At 40.5% G+C, this 21,030-nt stretch overlaps 1 protein-coding gene across 2 annotated transcripts in view; it reads right to left on the bottom strand.

The window, feature by feature from the left end:
* The window catches only part of gpc5.S (glypican 5 S homeolog), an 87,277-nt gene extending 77,608 nt beyond the window's left edge, over window positions 1–9,669 (bottom strand). For both annotated transcript variants that reach the window (XM_018265855.2, XM_018265854.2), the window contains exon 1: window positions 9,246–9,669. In XM_018265855.2, coding sequence (XP_018121344.1) covers window positions 9,246–9,396 — 151 coding nt within the window. In that variant the 5' untranslated portion in view covers window positions 9,397–9,669. The remainder of the gene's footprint in view (window positions 1–9,245) is intronic.
* Window positions 9,670–21,030: the final 11,361 nt, after the last annotated feature.

The following is a 21,030-nucleotide window of genomic DNA, read 5'->3' on the forward strand; positions in this document are numbered from 1 at the left end:
TTAATCAATTCCACGACGCACAAAGATACCCAAATTGAAGCACCATCATTAGAAGCACCACAATACCTATTCTTGGGGTCACCACCAAGTGGACCAGCAGGGAATGCTGGGAAACACAGTTAACATTCAGTGCAGCCTACAAGGACAATACATGGCCAGTCAGCCATCTGGATACAGGAAAGGCCCAGGCTTCTCTATACTAATGTCCTAGCCAGACAGCACTCTACACATTTCACAGGATTCAGCCTTTATTTCATCAATTTTTTCTTTCTTTCTTCTGCATTCTTCTGTGCATGTTATCTTCCACATCAAGGAATGCAAAACCCCCTCAATTCATCAGGCGTGCTACTCCCCACATGTTTTCAATGGTACCACAACGCAGCACAATAACAAAATACCTCGAATATCAACACAACTGAAGCCAAAATATGCACCAGAATAAAACAAACCGAAAAAAAAAAATGCCTGAAGGAATAAGCTTTTAAAATGTTCCAGCTAGAGCCTCCTAAAAGTGTCTTGCTACCAAGCAAAATAACCTTGCAAATTACATTAGGAACTATCAGTCTGTACTACAGTAAATGAAAAATCTTGGGTTTAGAGGGGGGATTATTATCCTCTACTCCCACCCTCACCCTCTAAGGCAGAATCAATATAGATTAGTTACAAGAAACATCGTAAGACCATCTTCAGCGTGTAGACAGGGTTGTGTAGCTGTTTAATATGCTACACTCAATAAGTCAGTTTTTTCATGACAGTTGTAGGTAATGCAATAGATCTGGGATGTGCAGCCTGCAAGTCCTCAAGCTCTTTTTAACTCATTTTAGCATCCATAGCCTAGAGATACTGGATCTGCAAACTGGCCATCCCATGCTGTGTATTTCTATGCCTGTGAAATACATCTATTATGCATCTATAGGAGAAACTGCATTTGCTGGTTTCAGCAGGAGCACCACCTTTAGACAAGAGGGTTATATAATCCTTAAAGGGATCCGGTCATCAGAAAACATGTTTTTTCAAAACGCATCAGTTAATAGAGCTACTCCAGCAGAGTTCTGCACTGATATCCATTTCTCAAAAAAGCAAACAGATTTTTTTATATTCAATTTTGAAATCTGACACGGGGCTAGACATTTTGTCAATTTCCCAGCTGCCCCAGGTCATGTGACTTGTGCCTGCACTTTAGGAGAGAAATGCTTTCTAGCAGGCTGCTGTTTTTCCTTCTCAATGTAACTGAATGTGTCTCAGTGAGACATGGGTTTTTACTATTGAGTGTTGTTCTACCAGGCAGCTGTTATCTTGTGTTTGGGAGCTGCTATCTGGTTACCTTCCCATTGTTCTTTTGTTTGGCTGCTGGGGGGGGGGGGAAAGGGAGGGGGTGATATCACTCCAACTTGGAGTACAGCAGTAAAGAGTGATTGAAGTTTATCAGGGCACAAGTCACATGACTTGGGGCAGCTGGGAAATTGACAATATGTCTAGCCCCATGTCAGATTTCAAAATTGAATATAAAAAAATCTGTTTGCTCTTTTGAGAAATGGATTTCAGTGCAGAATTCGGCTGGAGCAGCACTATTAACTGATGCGTTTTGAAAAAAAAACATGTTTTCCGATGACAGTATCCCTTTAAATCCATACCTCCCAACTGTCCCTTTTTCGGAAGGACAGTCCCTCTTTTGACAGCTCAACCCGCAGTCCCTCATTTGTACTGGAAAGTCCCTCTTTTCTCTGCACTGAACAGCCAGAAAAAGAAACAAAGTTTCTCACTTAATTGGCTTTTAGCAGAGAGCCCAGAACAGGCAAACAGGTGCAAATAAGATACTTTGTAACAATTTTGAGACACAAAAACACAGTTTAGATAAGGAGAAATATTTTCAAACTTTCATAACCTGCCAAATTTTGTAAAACAAATATGGTAATTAGGGGGGGTGGCCACAGAAAGGGGTGTGGTCAAAAAAATTGCTGCGCTACGTGCGGAAAAAATTTTTTGTCCCTCTTTTTACTTTCAAAATGTTGGGAGGTATGTAAATCCCATCCCTCCAAACCAGAATCCCATCCCTCCAAACCAGAAACAATATAGAGGACTGTTAAACTATTTACAATAAGAGGAGAGTTTTAAACTGCATACAAGTTAGTATGTAAAAGCAAAGATCTCTTTGATTTTTTTGCTATATTTTAAAAAATAAAATCAAACTGCATTAAACTGTGCACACAAAAAAAATGAAATGTAATTAATCAGGGCTCTTACATTTTGCATTCAACTGCAAAACTGCACAATTATGCACATCGACTTCCAAAGAAACGTATTACATACAAACTAATGTTACTGTAAAGTTAACAGCCTCAGGAGTGAACTGTCTCTATGGCACCAAACATACATTTGGCAGTAGCAGAATTTCTAGTATGCCCAGGGGTTCAACCCATATTCATGGACCCACTGCTGTCAAGCATCCTATATAAAACCCTATAATATATGCACAGCTACCATGCACTGCTCACAGGCAACCCAACCTAATCAGCATCAATGATGCTGAATAAGTTGCTATTATACTGTATATGTAAACAAATGTAATCATTTGTTTCTAGACAGCCCATATAACCTACCTAAATAGAAATATACCTGGGGCTTTCTGGATAACAGATCTTTCTTTAGTTTAGATCTCCATATCTTAAGTCTACTAGAAAACATCTAAACATTACTTAAACCCAAATGGTTCTGCTTCCAGTAAGGATTCGTTATATCTTAGTAAGGACCATGTACAAGGTACAGTTTTATTATTACAGAGAATAAGGAAATTGTTTTTCAATATTTGGATTATTTAGGTAAAATGGAGTTTTATCTAAATATATAAAAAAAAATGATTTAACTTTTTATTCAGCAGCTCTACAATTTCAGCAATCTGGTTGCTAGGGTTACCAGCTAAACCCTAGAATTACCCTAAGCAACCTACTGCTAAATTACCATAACAACCATGCACTGATTTGAATAAGAGACTGGAATATGAATAGGAGAGGCATCACACAGCATTTGTTTTTAGGTGGGGTCAGTGACCCCCATGCGAAAGCTGGAAAGAGTCAGAAGAAGCAGGCAAATAATTAAAAAACGGGAAAAAAAACGAAGACCAATTGAAAAGTTGCTTAGATTTGACCATTCTATAACATACTAAAAGTTAAATGAAAGGTGAACTACCCCTTTAAATAAGGGCCATAATTGACACCTGTTTTATCACAGAATGAATGAGCTCACTAATAGAACTCCACACTGCTATTATTTGGAACAAGCTATTATTATTTGGAACACTGCTATTATTTGGAACAAGTCTCAATGAATGATTCAATGACACAGAATCAGCAGCATGTCATGACTGTTCGGTCTGTAGGTTTTCTATTACTCTACTACACCTACTAGTAAATTGTTTGTCATGTATCTACCAAAAACAGTGATTGATCAGGTTAGCGGTGTTGGATTGCTATCATTCTTTATTCATTATAAAGCCACTACAACATAAATGTATATATAGATATTTGACAGGCATCCAGTTTAAACTAACATAATATATACTGCTCACAGGCACCAATATAGCCCCCCAGTGTGAATGTATTTATAGGTTTATAAAGCACTCTATGTGTATATGGAGCTGTACATTAATAATAGAGTGACAAACATTAGAAGTTACAGGAGGTTTCTATCCTGTAGATCTTACAATCTACATATGTAATCCTACTCACATGACAACATTGTGAGTATATGTAATCCTGCTAAACATACTTCCCATAGTGGATTTACCAGCACGCAATGCTAAACTCCTTGCGCATATTGTTGGACTGAATCCCATGTAATCCCATTACATTCCACGCACATATCCCTCTTTTCCCTACCAGGACATTCCTATATACAGGGATATGTGGGAGGCTATTAGTGGATGTATGATAACAGCAATTATGCACTGTTCACACTTGTACCATCCATCTGGGCACAGTGACAGGATCCCATTAGATAGAAACAAGATGGGAAACGTGTAAGGCACACGTGTTGGAATAATGCAGCTGCTGGCCACAGACCACTCACAGCAGGCGGCTGGTTACTGTACGGTGGTTTGGGAACTCAAAGGGCACAGTCAAGTATAGAGCAGCGTGCAGGAACAGGAATACATTGGTATGTGTAGGCCATGTCCATCACCTGAGTCATACTAATGCTTTAATAAAAACTTGTCCTTTCCCAAAGGAAACTTGCCCTTCTTATGCATATTTCTTTTTGCTCTCAGTACAGGTATATAATATGGGTAATGAGTAGTGATGGACGAATTTGATGGGGGAAATGCGAATTTTGCCGCAGCCGTCAATAAGCGGGCATCAAAATCGACGCCGGCGACAATTTGACTCACATTAAAGTCAATGGGTGTCAATAGGCCGGCGTCGGAATTGACGGCAGCATCGGAATCATCTCTGGCGTCCAAAAACTTTGACGCTGGCAATTTCGCAAATTTATTCGCAGATGGCAAAACGCTGAAATTCGTCGCAAGTTCGCGCCTGCCAATAAAATTCGCCCATCAATAGTAATTAGTGCAAGGCTGCTGCCTTTTATTTAAAGGGGAACTATTGTGAAAATGAAGATGTAATATTAGCTATTATAAATACAATCAATTAAAAATTCTGTCCCGTTTCAGAAATAATCAAGTTTATGTTCACTATTTCTCTCTCTGCATCTGTTTCTCTTCATTCAGTCTTCATGCAGGAGCTGGGTGTCGAATGATCCAATATATCTTAAAGGGGGCTCCTTTTGCCTGGAAGATGTATTAAAGCTCACCAGAAATCCTGTCTCTCTACATGCAGGCCTTGTGCAAAAGGCAGTTATTTTGTTAGATTTTGTTTGCACCGGGAATCAGTTGAGTGAGCTCTAATTCATCTGCTAGGAAAGGAAGCCCCCCTATAAGATATATTGGATCATTAATCTGACACCCACCTGCTGCATGAAGACAGAATGAAGAGAAACAGATGCTGAGAAAGGAAATATAAACTTCATTATTTCAGAAACAATGTGGAATTTGCAATTGATTTTATTTAGAAAGTTTCTTACTTCAGTATAAGGAAGCTTATATAAAATTTTTATTTTTGCGATAGTTCCCCTTTAATGTCTTGTCAATAGCAGTTGTGGAGTTCAGGGTTCCCTTACACCCACAGCCCTGCACCCTGCACCTTACTAGTACAGTAACATCCCAGGACCAAATCTATGTATCATTCCCCAGAATACAGTGACAATTTCATGTTAATTATCTCCCAGAACACCTTGCAGGATACATGCAGTGCCAGTTTCCTATACAATACCCAGAACAAGAAAAGAGAAATACTGTTACACTTACATATAGTTAATAACACATAGGGTACATACAGTGCCAATTCCTTGATAATGCCCCCAGAATATATGGTAGCATAAATACTGTGTATAATAACCCCAGAACACATGGAAGGATAACTGCAGTGCCAACTTCTTGCATAACTCCTCACTGTCCTGTCTGCTTTAAAGGGGTTGTTCACCTTCAAACACTTTTTTCAGTTCAGTTGGTTTCAGATTGTTCACCAGTAATCAGGGCCGCCATCAGGGGGGGACAGGGGGGACAAGCGTACCGGGCCCGGGCATGAAGGGGGGCCCGGCAGCGCTGCATTTTTTTGAAGATCCGGGCCCCCCTTACGAGCGCCCGAGCCGTACGTCTTGCCTCTTCAGTGCCGAATGCGGAAGTGCCGAAAAGCCGAAGCCGATGCGACGAAAAGACCCGAAGTCACGGAAAAAGCCGAAGTCCCGAAGTCACGAAGCGCCGAAAAGACCCGAAGTCACGAAAACAGCCGAAGCCGAAGTCCTGAAGCAGCGCAAAGACCCGAAGTCACGAAAACAGCCGAAGCCGAAGTCCTGAAGCGGTGAAAAGACCCGAAGTCACGAAAGGAGGCGAAGTTGAAGTACTGAAGCCATGAGTTCAATTCTACTGAACACCAGTTTGTGTTTTTTTTTTTTTAATCCCCTGGCCACCAATGTATTATTTTAATATTCTATAGGCCCCTGCCACCAATCTTTTTTTAAAACTTTTGTTTTTGGGGCCCCAATTTTTTTTTAACTCGTAAGGGGCCCCTTGCCACCATTGTTTTTTTTTGGGTTTTTTTTTGAAAAAAAAAATTAATTTTCTTTTTGGTGGCCCCAAATTTTTTTAACTTGTAAGGGGGCCCCTGCCACCAGTTTTTTTTTTTTTTCAAAAAAAATTATTTTTTTTTTAAATTTTTTTTGGGGCCCCAATTTGTTTTTAACTTGTAAGGGGGCCCCTGCCACCATTTTTTTTTTTTTCAAAAAAATTTTTTTTTCTCCAAATTTTTTTTTTGGGGCCCCAATTTGTTTTTAACTTATAAGGGGGCCCCTGCCGCCAATGTTTTTTTTTTTTTTCAAAAAAAAATTAATTTTTAAAAAAAATTTTTGGGGCCCCAATTTGTTTTTAACTTATAAGGGGGCCCCTGCCGCCAATGTTTTTTTTTTTTTTTCAAAAAAAAATTAATTTTTTTCAAATTTTTTTTTGGGGCCCCAATTTGTTTTTAACTTAGAAGGGGGCCCCTGCCACCAATGTTTGTTTATTTTTTAGTTTTTTTACATTTTTTTTGTTGGGGCCCCAAGTTTTTTTTAACAGGGGGCCCCTGCCACCAATGTTTTTTTAAAAAAAAAAAATTTAATTTTTTTTTTTTGGGGCCCCCAATTTTTTTTATAAGGGGGCCCTGACCATCAATAGCTTTTTACAACTTGTGTGGGGGGGGGGTTACTTTTTTAGCGCTGATGTCTGTGTGGTCTTTTAACTGCGATGTGGGCGGGATATGGGGCGGAGCTTGGTCGTCAGTGTGGGCGGGGCCCAGGGGGCCCCAAAAATTTTGTTGTACGGGGCCCCGTGATTTCTAATGGCGGCCCTGCCAGTAATAAAGACTTTTTCCAATTACTTTCTATTATCTGTGACTGTTTTTCTAATATTGAAGTGTAAACTTTCATTTTTCACCTTCTAAAGCAGCTCTGGGAAGGGGGGGGGGGGGGGGGGGATTGCCGACTCTTTAACTGTTCTAAACTGATACATATAGGGGCCCATTTACTTAGTTTGAATGGTCGAATATGGCTACTTCGACCATCAATGGGCTACTTCGACTACGACCTTCGACTTTGAATCAAACGATTCGAACTAAAAATCGTTCGACTATTCGACCATTCGATAGTCAAAGTACTGTCTCTTTAAAAATTTCTTCGACCCCCTAGTTCGCCACCTAAAACCTACCGAGGCCAATGTTAGCCTATGGGGAAGGTCCCCATAGGCTTCCTAACAATTTCCTGATCGAAGGATTTAATCGTTCGATCAAACGATTATTCCTTTGATCGTAGGAATAGTGGTAAATCCTTCGACTTCGATTTTACTTTGACGGTCGAATATCGAGGGTTAATTAACCCTCGATATTCGACCCTAGGTAAATGTGCCCCTTAGTTGATACATTTGTTAACTTTGTCCCTGCGGAGCAGAATCCCTGAGTTTCATTACAGGCAGCTGTTAGATTTGATACAATAGTTGCTGATATTCCACAGAGGCTGCTGAGAAATGTATCAATTATTTGTAGCAACTAAATGTAGCAAATTATATCAGTTCAGATGCTCTTGGATCACTGAGCTCCTAGACGTAAACCCCAGAGACATTAAAACTTAAACTACAATTTTGGGAAAACCGTAAAAAATAAAAGAAGGAAAGCAACTGAATAAAACTCTTTGTTTATGGTGAAGAATCTGAAAACTGAACTGAAAAAAAGTGTGTCCAGAAGGTGAACAACCCCTATAAGAAATGTATTTGTGTTGGTTTGGGGAGACTCAGTCATGTCTAGCCTTCACACTTACCCATGGCACTAGGTGATACAGTACCAATAAAAAACACAACAGTGGCATTGCACAAATTATTTCTCATTTTTGCCCCTAGGACGGAGCCCATAGCTTGCAAATGAGACCCATATTAGTTAGCAGTATTGCTTTCAATATATCCATCAGGGAAGTCCAGCTTGCAGACCTCCAGCAGCTGTTGCAACTCCCAGCACCCACTGACAGCTAGAGAAATTCTTACTCCCTGTCATGTTGGGGTGCCACCTTTGCTGCTCTTTCCTTTCTGAACTCCTCCCTGGCACCCACACATGGCTCCTATTTATCAGAACCTGAATTTTTCTGACTATTTTAATTAAAAAAAAGGTCAGACCAAACTAGTATCCACTATTGGAACTTATCTACTATAAAAAAAAAATATCACGATTTAATCTGAATTTATGATTTTTTCAGAGGTTTTTCCTGAATTTTTTCAGGCTTTTACCCCAAAAGCCCGCATTTTTTGGATTTTTGCTCAAAAAGTCCGAAATAGTCTGATTTTTGGGCTAATTCCAGCGCAGACTACAGAAACTTCCATATAGGATAGGGACCTCTCCCATTGACTTATGTATGACCTCGGTATGCCGATGCAAATTCTGACCATGGGGTATATTAAAGGACCAGTAACAGCAAAAATGTTTTTTAAAAAATTCTTTAAAGCCTTACTGAAACTCCGCTTGAGCTCCTCTTCAGAAAAGGCGATCCATCGTGCGGCGCTCCATTTCTCCTCCCTGCCTTCTTTATAGGAGATAGCCCGGGAGGAGGAATCGAGCGTCGCCCTGTCGATGTTTCTGACGAGGAGCGCAAACAGAGTTTCGGTAAGTTATTTCTTAATAAAGACTTAGCGATTTTAACCTTTAATATGTGTTGGCGTCTTTTTTTTCGTAGCATACTAACGATTTTTTTTTTTTTTAGAAAATTTTTGCTGTTACTGGTTCTTTAAATCTCTAAAAATGTAAATTAAAAATTTTCGAGTTTTTTGCATTCGGGCTTTAATAGATAACCCCTGTACATATTTATATTATACACATATAGTATATTTTCTATATATTCATACCAATAAACCATCATTTAAAGGGGAAATCTGCTTTTGAGCTACACCCCTCCTATGGACAAGATCTCTCCATACAGAGAATTATAGGGATGTGGGTAATTTGTAGAGTAACCTTATCCCATACCCTTATGGTGGAATTGTCCAGATGTTGACAAACTACAGCTCCCAGGATCCCCCTCCATCCCCACAGGCATTGGCAGGGTGTGAGCCGCTAGTGAGTGAGTGAGTGAGGGCAGCAGGTGGAGTAGAGCAGCAATGGGATGAGGGAGTTGCCTTTACTCACCCTCCACAGGTACTTCGGGTACCAGGCGTCCCCTTCCGACCTGCTGCAGCTGGAAAGCCGTTCGCACTTCGTGGCAACTCGGAGGGCTCCGGGAGGGTGTCATGGCCACGAGTTTCAGGAGCAGTAGGAGGAGTGAAAGCGAACGGGGCATTTCACAGGAGAGAGGGGGCACAAAGCCCTGTACACATGTATATCCTAAAACATTCACTGATCCTCCCGGAACCGGCTCCCTGTGCCTCCCAAATGCTTTCCGTACTCCCGGCTCTCAGTAATCCCAGCCTGGGCTCCTCACCTCTGTGTCGCCACTGACAGCTCTGCCCGACTAGTTGCACATTCCTTCACTGACCAAACAGCGCCCCCTCCTGTGACTGCGCCTCACTACAGCCCACACTACTCGGCTCCTCCCTCCTCTCCAATGAGTGCTCAGCAGCAGCAGCAGCAGCATGGCGACTACAAGCACAACCACCATAAGGGCTCATGCTTTGGCTTATTTACAGCTGGATAGTCCTGGGCTGGGGAAGGGGGTGTTTTTGCAATTCAGATAAAGGAGGGGGGTGGAGAGGGGGAGGTCAGGGAGTTTATGTCGATACTTTACACAGAAAGTAATGAATTGTAACAGGCTAAAGGAATATCTCCCAAGGAATCCTATAGAAAAGAAATCCAGACAAAACTGTGCTCCTAGCAGATTTACAAAGAGATCTGAAGCCTTCAGTTAAGAATTGTAAAGGTCCCCATACACTGGCCGATAAAAGCTGCAGACAGACCGAGTTGGCAGCTTATTGATGGTTATTGTGGTTATTGCCTAGCTGGTAAAACTCCTGCCAAGGCCGGGGGCCGGTATTACAATGTAGTTGCCAGTAATTTGTAATACCCTTAAGAAAAATCCCTTGGCCTGCCCCCAATTCGCTCAGTACTTACCTTTTTTTTCAGGTTTCTGTCCGTCGTGCGTGTTGCTCTGCCCCCTTTTGCACCACTGTGCTTGACTCTGACCCCTTTTACATCACGGACCGCCCCTTTTTGTTCCGCCCCCCCACCAGTCGGTAAAATTCTTTAGAAAAGGTGGCAACCCTAATTGCGATCCCGCTATCCGACCGCCCGTATCGGATCCATTCTGATCCGATCGTTGGGCCCTCAGTTCGCTTTTGCTTTCTGAAGTCGCCGGAAGTCTCCTCTCAAGGCAACTTTGGCCGACTTTGGGAAACAAAGCGTTCTGAGTGCCATCTCACCGGCAATTTACATTCTAGCCTGTGGGAAGGCATTTTGGGGCGATTATTTGCTTGAAGAAGAGGCGATTTGTCACTGGGCGACTAATCTCCCCAAGTAGTAGCGTGTGCCACCACCCTTAAAGAGTCAGCGACCCCCCACCTCCCAGAGCTGCTTTAGAAGGTGAATAATGAAACTTTATACTTCAAAATTAGAAAAACGGTCACAAATAGAAAATGTTTGGAAAAAGTAATTATTTCTGGCAGTATTTCAATCTGCCAGACTGAAACACGAACATGAAACTTAAATTTTGGGGAAAAGGGTAAAAAATAAAAGATGGAGAGCAATTGAAAAAAGTCTTTGTTTATGGTGAACAATTGGGAAAACAACTGAAATAAGTGTTTGGTATGTGAACAGCCCGTTTAATAATTTAGAATACATTGATCCCATAGCAAAATATAATTCATCCCTCACATTTAGGCAGAAAGATATTCGTTTATGGACCAACAGAATCATGTATAATAAATCTGAGCCAGTATATAGATATATATATAGTGAATAAAGTACCCCCTTTTGTAAAATATAGGGATATTATAAGTTACCGAGGAGTTTCATGACCATATAAAAACACGAGGCCGAAGGCCGAGTGTTTTTATACAGGTCATGGAACTCCGAGGTAACTTCTAATATCCTCATATTTTACAACTGGGGGTACTTTATTTATTATAATACACAAATTTCAATGAGTCATGTGACAGAAATGACATCAGAACTCACCGTTTATAACTGATGACATCAGAACTCACCGTTTATAAGGATATAATTTACAGGATATTCATGGCTTTTGTGTATTATATATATATATATATATATATATATATATATATATATATATATATATATATATATATATATTCCTTTCTCTACAGTCAGGAATGTTGGACTTTCAATAAAAAGCACTGTAGCAGGGGGTAATCTTGCAAAGAGTTGTTCTGACTGCTCAGAATCCCATCCAGCAAGGCTGCAAGAAGTCGGACCTCCAGGTCTTGAGCCTTCCTCCCTATTGCTAACAAAAGCAACCACCTCAATTAGAAATCATGCTTTAAAATTTTAGCTACAAAGAAGTGGCTGAAATTTGAATTCAATGTTCTTTTGCACGGTTTGGGTATACCAGCCAACAAGAAAGTGATAGACTCCAGCAAAAACCGAAAATCTAAAACATTTCTTATCAGTACCGCAATTTAATAAATACAAAAAGATGTTTTATGCAGAATGCATGCCCCCTATTGCAGGCTTAGTTCGCTCACCCTCTAGTATTGTACCCAAGAAGGAGCCGGCAGGTTCAGGATGATACAGCACTTGTCCTATTTCTAAGGCCCTTCAGTAAATAACACAATTGATGAAGTATTGTGCAAAGTTACCAATTGTTTAACTCACCAGTTGAATAAAGTAAAATAGCAGGCCCAGGAGCCTTGATGGCAAAATTAGACATGGAGTCTGCCTTCTGTCTCCTCCCATTACATTCCACTGATGGTCTGTAAACTTCAAGGGAAATGTTTTGATTAATGTCTCCCACTGGGCTGCTCTATCTCATGTGCCTATTTTGAATCCTTTTCGATTTGGTCCCTAGACTAAACAATAGCTGCAGCCTTTATTTACATGACATTCTACATGGTTTTTACAAGCTCTTGAACCTTAACCCACCTACTACACTGAAATATTAATAGAAATCAACTTCAAGTTAAAATCATCAAAACATTACACAAGATAAAGGCCCTGCTCTCGTACATGGCTACATTAAGGGTAGGACTCGACGAGCGATTTTGTCGAGATCCGACGCGCCATGCGACAAACATAAGGCAAGAGATAACAAATTGTCGCATGGTGTCGCAGCGTTGATCCGATGCGATCTGACTGAGCAGCACGCAGCGTCTTCATCCGACAGTCGGATCGCGTCGGATTGCGACAAAATCGCTCATTGAGTCCTATCGTAAGGGGTCAAATAGTAAATTCGAACTGGAATTGGAATTTTCGAATTGCTTTTAGGTGTCAAAAGTCACACATTTTAATTTTAAACCCCCAATTCAAATGTAAATTAGAATGTGAGATTAATCACACCTCAGACATGGAAACCGTCCTAATTCGAATATTCACCACCTGCTGAGTTCATTTACAAGTCAATGGCAGAGGTCCGTTGAACCATTTGAATATGTTAATTGCCTTCCTGACATTCAAGTTTTTTCGGAGGGAAAACTCGATTTGAATTTGATTCAAATTTTCAGGTCGGGCCTATACGTTGGAATTTTTTTCTTAAATAACCACCCATTCGAGTTGTGAATATATTCAAATTTATTAGAGTAAAAAAAAAATTCATAAATTCGAAATTTGACCTTTGAATTTGCCCATAAAAGAAGTTCAAGATGCCCTTGGAGTGTTACATAGTACATGTAATATAATCCCAGTGGGTATAATTTTTAACCGCTGGTTTGAAAAAGCTTTAACTTGGGCAAGGGCCCTATCTCACAGAATTAACCAATCCATCAAAGAGAAGCTAAAAGTCAAATTACATTAATAGTCATATATACTATATTTTTCCAATAACTTTTTGTGACTTTATATAGTATCTACAGTATATGCTCAACAAAGAATTATCTTTTTGCTTTTGTCAACCCCTTCTCAGAAGGATACCTATATATATGGATTTCCCAGCTGGTTATATTGAAAGCAATATTAACATCTATCGTTATCCTAGGACTCTTCAGATGTTGAGGAACTATAGCTCCTTCCAGGATCCCCCTCCATCCTTTCAAATAGCTGCAGGCTGGGAGCTGCTAGTGACTGAAGGCAGCAGGTGGTGTAGAGAAGCAATTAGGGATTGGCGAATTTGACCTGTTTCGGTTCGCCAAATATTTGCCGCCGGCGAAATGTCGCCGACGGCCATTAAAGTCTATGTGCGTCAAAAATATGTTGTTGCGTGGAGAATTTTTTTTGACACTCGTCTTTTTATTTTGACGCACGGTGACATACAAGTCTATGGGCGCCATTTTTTCGATGGAACAAGGCAAAAAAATTTGCAAATGCCTAGAAGCAATAGCATACTTCCCAACTGTCCCGTTTTTAGAGCGACAGTCCCTCTTTTGACAGCTCAACCCAGTCCCTCATTTGTACTGGAAAGTCCCGTTTTTCTCTGCACTGAACAGGCAGAAAAAACAATGTTTCTAACTTAATTGGCTTTTGGCAGAGAGCCTAGAACAGCCACAGCAGAAGATAAGATACTTTTGTAACAATATTGTGATAAGCAAATGAGTAATTGTAACAATATAAGATATCAGGTCCCTTGGGAAAAGTAAGACTCACAGCTTTAAGGGCAATTCACCATCATTATCAAAACTGTAATAACTGAAAAAAAAACACAGAAATATGTCCAAACTTTCATAACCTGCCAAATTTTGTAAAAAGAACATTGTAATTAGGGTGTGGCCACAAAAATGGGTTTGGTAAAAAAATGTGGGCACTACGCGCAACAATTTTTTTGTCCCTCTTTTTATTTCCAAAATGTTGGGAGGTATGCAATGGGATAATGGAGTGCAGTGTACACTTCATGGCAACCTAGGGTGAAGCTAGGAGGGTGCTATGGCCACAAGTTTTAGGATCAATAGGAGGATCACAAGCCAACGGGGAATTTCACAGGAGAAAGGGGCAGAAAGCCTTGTGATGCTTTCTATACACATGTTTATACTATGACATTCACTAATGCTACAGGAACTGGCTCCCTGTGCCACCCAGCTCTCTCTAATTCCATCCTGGGTTGCACAGATTCCTTCACTGACCACCAAGTGTCCCTGTAGCAGAGTGAGGTGCTACTGACTGACCAGCTGCGTCTGATTAGCCTCTGCACTCCCTAAAACCCAGGCTGGTCAGTCTCTCAGATTCACAGAGAGTGTCTGGGATCTTGACACAAAGGATCCTATGTGCCTGTGCACACACAGTCACCCATGTGGAAGGTCTGTAATTGCACTGCTTTTTTGTTGTTATTGAACTAAGGGCTCTTACTGACTAGCGGTTGAAGCTGCACTCCCGTGCGTTCCGTTTTTCTGCATTCAGCCGCAGGGGAGCGCAAGAATAGACGCATTAAGTTTTTTTCAATGGGGCTGTACTCACACAGACGCGTGTAGGCGCCGAACGCAGGTTGAGACGCAACATGCTGCATTCTTCCTGCGTTCGTTGCCTACACGCGCCTGTGTGAATACAGCCCCATTGAAAAACTTAATGCATCTATTGCTGTGCTCCTCTGCGGCTGAACGCAGAAAAACGGAACGCAGGGGAGCACAGCTTCAATCGCTCATCAGTAAGAGCCATAATACTGCTGCTAAGTGCCAAAAGCTATTTTTTGTTGTTTGGAAATTGTAAGATTGAATATCTACTAACTGAGCTTCAAATGTTGGCTAGTAAGGTGTTAAGCTTAAAGTTATTGCTTGCTAATGCACAAAATGTTATAGGAACTGAAATTGTTTTGCTTGGCACATGTAAAGCCCCTAGAATTCAGACAATAAATCATATAAGAAAAAGGAGAAGTTATGTCTAGACAAGCTAATGCATAAAAATCTGCTTCGTAACAAATGATGCTTAATAATAAAATCCAATGACATAAAATTAAGATGACCAATTATAGATGACCTTTATTTTGTACCTGTTACTGCCAGCTGAAATAAAAGCCACTTTAAGAGACTTTTGCTGTCCTGACACTTACTCTGTGGGAACCTGTCATAGTCCCCCTCCTCTGACTGCGTCTCACTATAGCCCAAAGAATAGAGGGCTTGTCCCTTCTCTTTCCAATCACCACATCCTTTACTCCCAGTTCACTCAATGTGGCTCCTTCCGGCCCCTCCTATTTTTCATCTCCCGCACCATGCAGTGTTGGACTGGGGTGTACGAGGCCCACTGTGAGCTGCCACCTCAAGGTCCCACCACTCCAGCCACAGAGGCTCCCACATTGAGTTACCCAACTTTCTTTGAAAAAAAAAATATGAAAGACCTGTCAGTCTATGATTATTACATATGAATAGCTCTGGATGTATATTACTTTTATTTTTCCAAGTCGGTTGGTATAATACCGACCTGTGTTAACATTGGTTTTAGGGCCCTTACTCGCCAGCGTTTGTGCTGCGCTCCCCTGCGTTCCGATTTTATGCATTCAGCAGGGGAGCGCAGGAGTAGACGCGATGAATTCTTTTCAATGCGGCTGTACTCACAAAGACGCATGTAAGCGCTGAACACAGGTTGGGACGCAGCATGTTGCATTTTTCCTATGTTTGGCGCTTACATGCGTCTGTGTGAGTACAGCCGCATTGAAAAGAACTCCTGCGCTCCCCTGTGGCTGAACGCATAAAACTGGAACGCAGGGGATCGCAGCTTCAAATGCCTGTGAGAAGCTTCTTGATATTTGGCTACCTACGCCACCAATGTTCCCTCTTAGCTGTGCTTGTATTATACATTTTGAGTCCAGTGCACAGAAAGAAATTGACAGTGGGGTTATCTGTAAGCCAAAGCAGTCAAAGTGGTGAAAGGGGGGGAGTTGTTTATACAGAGCTTAGTATCACAATTTAAATGAACCCAGCAAAATGCAGATAACGCAAAACCAAATTCCAATGCTGCTTTATAATACAAAAATAAAATATATATTTTTAAATGTAAAGAACAGGCAGTATGTATTATCAACATATGTTCTATTGAGCACACATTCGTTTATACCAGTGATCCCCAACCAGTAGCTTGTGAGCAACATATTGCTCTCCAACCCCTTGAATGTTGCTCCCAGTGTCCTCAAACCAGGTGCTTATTTTTGAATTCCAGGCTTGGAGGCAAGTTTTATTTGCATAAAAGTGCCAAGTAGAGCCTCTTGTAGGCTGCCAGTCCACATAGGGGCTACCAAATAGCCAATCACAGCCCTTATTTGGCACCCCAAGGGACTTTTTCATGCTTGTGTTGCTCCCCAACTCTTTTTACATTTAAATGTGGCTCACGGGTAAAAAAACATTGGGGACCCCTGGTTTATACTAACACGTTTACAGCCCATGATGAGTGATGCCACATGGATTACTGATACTTGCAAGAGATAACATATTATCCCCTATCTTAAAATATGAGGATAGTTGAAGTCATCATTGCTTGGAGAACTGCAGGCTTCATCCATCAGTACTACCCAATGCATGGAGATCTGCAGGCTGCATTTAATCAGTGGTTCATCACACCAGAGGAAGGTCTTGGTCCCAAAACGTTTTAGTGGGTCAGTTGTTATCCCTTAATAAACTACGTTTGCACTTCCTTTGCTGTGTTGCCCTTTAAGACCGTACATGAGTTGTAGTATTTCTGGTCAGGTGATCTCTGAGGCAGCACACAGACCATCACAAAATGGTGGTTCAAGACAAGGGATACAAAAGGCAATATTTACTTAAATATATATTCCAGTTTGGTAAGATTCTTTATTATGCCACTTAATAAGATATAAATTATCTGTTGCTCAAGCATTCATTTTGGGAGTATAGTTTTCTTTTCTGTTTTAACTCAACAGGTATGGGTCTGATTCCTATGTCAATTACTTCAAACCTTGGAAAAGTTAATTAATATCCTGAAGAATTTAAGATCTACGCGGAGGAGTGGGGCAGACGAGTGCATGAATTAGCAGCACTATATAGGAATAAAGATGATAATACAGTATATTGGACATAAATGACTATATTGCCTATTTACATTCATGTGTAAAACCAAAAAGCATGTTTCTTTTATGAAATGATTGTAAATACATGCTATAAACACACAATAACAAAGAACCAACATAGCCCTGAGCCTAGTGCTGGGATGACATCTTATCCTATAGGGTGACTGCAGTATTCTGACATATGGTACTCTCTGTCTACAAGATCTTAGTAAGTCCTCCTAACTAAGAATTTCTAGGAGAATGATTAGATACTTTAGGCTAGTGTGACTCGGATGACCTTCTAGAGACAGCTCAGCTCTCCTTCCAGGCCCCTACTTGTTTGTGACTAATCCCTATGCAATTAGTCATAATGAGCAATACCTTCATTTCAGAAGTGAAGCATAAGAGGTCATCAAGTGACATGACGTTTGTTATTACCCAAAGAGCTATGGATCAATTGTCACTAAAATGTGATATATTCTAGTGTCAGATTAGGAAATAATACAGGTATTTGGCCTATTGAGTCTCTAGTTTCTCCCAGGTTTTCACTTATGAAGGTACAGTACATCTTGGCATGCATGGGTCTCAGATCACGGTATTAACATGCTTACAGAATTTAAAGTACCTCAAATCAACACATTGGAAAGAGACAAATGGGGAATCAACTAATGAAGGTTTCCCTCTTAATAGTCCAATTCTAGTAGTGGATGTTATTCATCGCAGGGTACTAAACCAGCTTAGCTCTGTCATTGCCAAACTGCTTTTTTCAGGAATCATTGAGGTCTGGCATGGTACCAAGAGACTGATGAATTGATAATGAAATGCCGCTATTCAAAAAGGGATTCCGTTCTCGGCCTCAAAACTTAAACTTAAAACTAGTTAGTCGACGTGAGTGGTAGGAAAGCTTTTTGGAGGGGTATTAAAAAGATACTGACACCAGAAATTTAAAGGCATCCTGTCATCGGAAAGCATGTTTTCTTCTGCACTGAAATCCATTTCTCAAAAGAGCAAACAGACTTTTTTATATTCAATTTTGAAATCTGACATGGGGCTAGACATTTTGTCAATTTCCCAGCTGCCCCTGGTCATGTGACTTGTGCCTGCACTTTAGGAGAGAAATGCTTTCTGGCAGGCTGCTGTTTTTCCTTCTCAATGTAACTGAATGTGTCTCAGTGGGACATGGGTTTTTACTATTGAGTGTTGTTCTTAGATCTACCAGGCAGCTGTTATCTTGTGTTAGGGAGCTGCTACCTGGTTACCTTCCCATTGTTCTTTTGTTTGGCTGCTGGGGAAGGGGGGGGGGGTGATATCACTCCAACTTGCAGTACAGCAGTAAAGAGTGATTGAAGTTTATCAGAGCACAAGTCACCTGAAATCTGTTTACTCTTTTGGGAAATGGATTTCAGTGCAGAATTCTGCTGGATCAGCACTATTAACTGATTCATTTTGAAAAAAAAATTTTTGGCAGTATCCCTTTAACCTTTTTTTACATCTACCATAAAATTGACTTTGCATGCTTTTTATAATTTTGCCATAAAGTATTTGCCCAATGCGTTTTCATTACCAATCTAACTCCCTGTGATCGCCTATGAGGGGGCTGCCATATTAGTGCAGCAGGAGTCGTTTGCATTAGAAACGTTAACTGACAGGCTGAGATGGGACAGTCATGTTGGCAAAACAGTCAGGTTTAGGAACTTCAACTAACAATTACTTACATAAACAAAACTCTCAGCAAAACATAAAGACCATGACCTATAGGTAACTTTTGATGTCAGTATCACTTTAAGGATAAGATACTTGACTTAATTATAGTATATATCATAATACTATGAGTTTGTGCTTGCATGGTTTTATGCATAACAGATTTTGCTAGACTAATTTAATTTCCTTTTTGAGGAGGAGGTGAGCAGGAACCACAATGGCAGTGGATGTGATCTACTTAGACTTTGCTAAAGCATTTGATACAGTGCCACACAAAAGGTTACTGGTTAAATGAAGGAATATTGGCCTGGAACATTTTTAGTACTTGGATAGAAAACTGGCTAAAAGGTAGGTTACAAAGAGTGGTGGTAAATGGAACATTTTCTAATTGGACCAGTGTTGTTAGTGGAGTACCACAGAGTTTTCTCCTTGATCCTCTGTTTTTTAACTTGTTTATTAATGACCTGGAGGTGGGCATTGAAAGTACTGTTTCTGTTTTTGCTGATGATGCTAAATTGTGCAGAACTATAAATGACATGGAGGATGCTGCCACTTTGTAGAAGGATTTGACTAAATAGCAAAATTGGGCAGCAAACTGGAAAATTAGGTACAATTTTGATAATTTGAATGGTGTTGGGGGTTTCCTTGGTTGAGAAGGATGTGGAGATTTATGTCGATAACAAGTTGTCTAATTTCAGGCAGTGTCATTTCCTGGCCACGAAAGAAAATAAAGTTCTGTCTTGCATAAAAAAGGGCATTAACTTAAAGGATGAAAACATAATTTTACTTTTTTATAGGTCCCTGGTAAGGCCTCACCTGGAGTATGCAGTGCAGTTTTGGGCTCTGTGGGTGACCGCTGTGGTTTGTTTTATAGCAGTGATTACCAACCAGTAGCTCGTCAGCAACATGTTGCTCACCAACCCCTTGGATGTTGCTCCCAGTGGACTCAAAGCAGATGTTTATTTGAATTGATGGCTTAGATGCAAGTTTTGGTTGCATAAAAACCAGATGTACTGCCAAACAGAACTTCCTGTAGGCTACCAGTCCATATAGGGGCTACCAAACAGCCAATGACAGCCCTTGTTTGACATCCTCATGGAATTTTCATGCTTGTGTTGCTCTCCAACTCTTTTTTACATTTAAATGTGGCTCATGAGTAAAAAAAGATGGGGACCCCTGTTTTAACAATTTGTGTTTAATAACGTTCTTCTTAATTTTATTGGTAATACTTTTTCTAATATACTTTTTTTCTTTCCATGGTCCTTGGGGTTTGTGTTTTTTTAGGGTTAGTGAGTTCTCATCTCTAGTGGTCGACAAGGTAAAAACTAAGACCACAGCCCCCTGGTTCCTGCCTTCTCCAACTTTGTGGTATCCTAGGGCACTAGTGAGCCAAAAGTTGAGATTTTGGGATATCTCCACACCTCTTCTCCTTCACCATCATATCTGCATATACAAATCTAGCAGTATTAACCTTGCATCAGTTCAGGAAACAGTAATTTATGTAATCCAATTAACTTAATTTATTTATTTATTTAATCCAGCACTAACAGCACTTTATTAATCAGGCTAGGTCCAAGGTTATAATAACTCACTTTGCATTGAATGGTGATGAATTAAAACCTTTTGCATTGCAGTATGAACTAAAGTCTTTTTAGTAATAAGTATAATTTAACATTTCCACACTTTGCCATAACGCTCCTATTCTAGCTCTACTCCTTTGATTTTGTGCTCAAATACTTACTAGGAAGCTTATGCCCTGTATACCTGACAGCAGAAGCCATACGTACTTTGGGCACGGCACACAGTCTCTTGTAACAAAGGCTTCTTGGCTGTAGAATGAAACTGGCCATGAAGTCTCAGCTGTGCTTTGAGACAAATTACATATTGGGGCTTGAACCAAGTCACAGAAACAAAGTTCAAGTGATTGTTTCCCTGCAGAAAAAAAAGTCAAGAAGGTAAGACACCAAGGTCATCCATACTGGTCCCTACTATCTAAAACCAAAGATGGCCTTATCTTGAGGCAATAAGCATGATTTGGGTGTCTTTACAATGGTGGAACAATGATAGCAATCACAGCCAATTTGCAACTAGGACTTATCTAAGGACTGCTGTATCTCTAGCTCAGTGTTCCCAATAAGTGGCTTGTGAGCAACACATTGCTCACCCTCCCCTTGTATATTGCTC

The sequence above is a fragment of the Xenopus laevis genome, chromosome 5S, assembly GCF_017654675.1.
Source record: "Xenopus laevis strain J_2021 chromosome 5S, Xenopus_laevis_v10.1, whole genome shotgun sequence".
NCBI classification, from domain to species: domain Eukaryota; kingdom Metazoa; phylum Chordata; class Amphibia; order Anura; family Pipidae; genus Xenopus; species Xenopus laevis.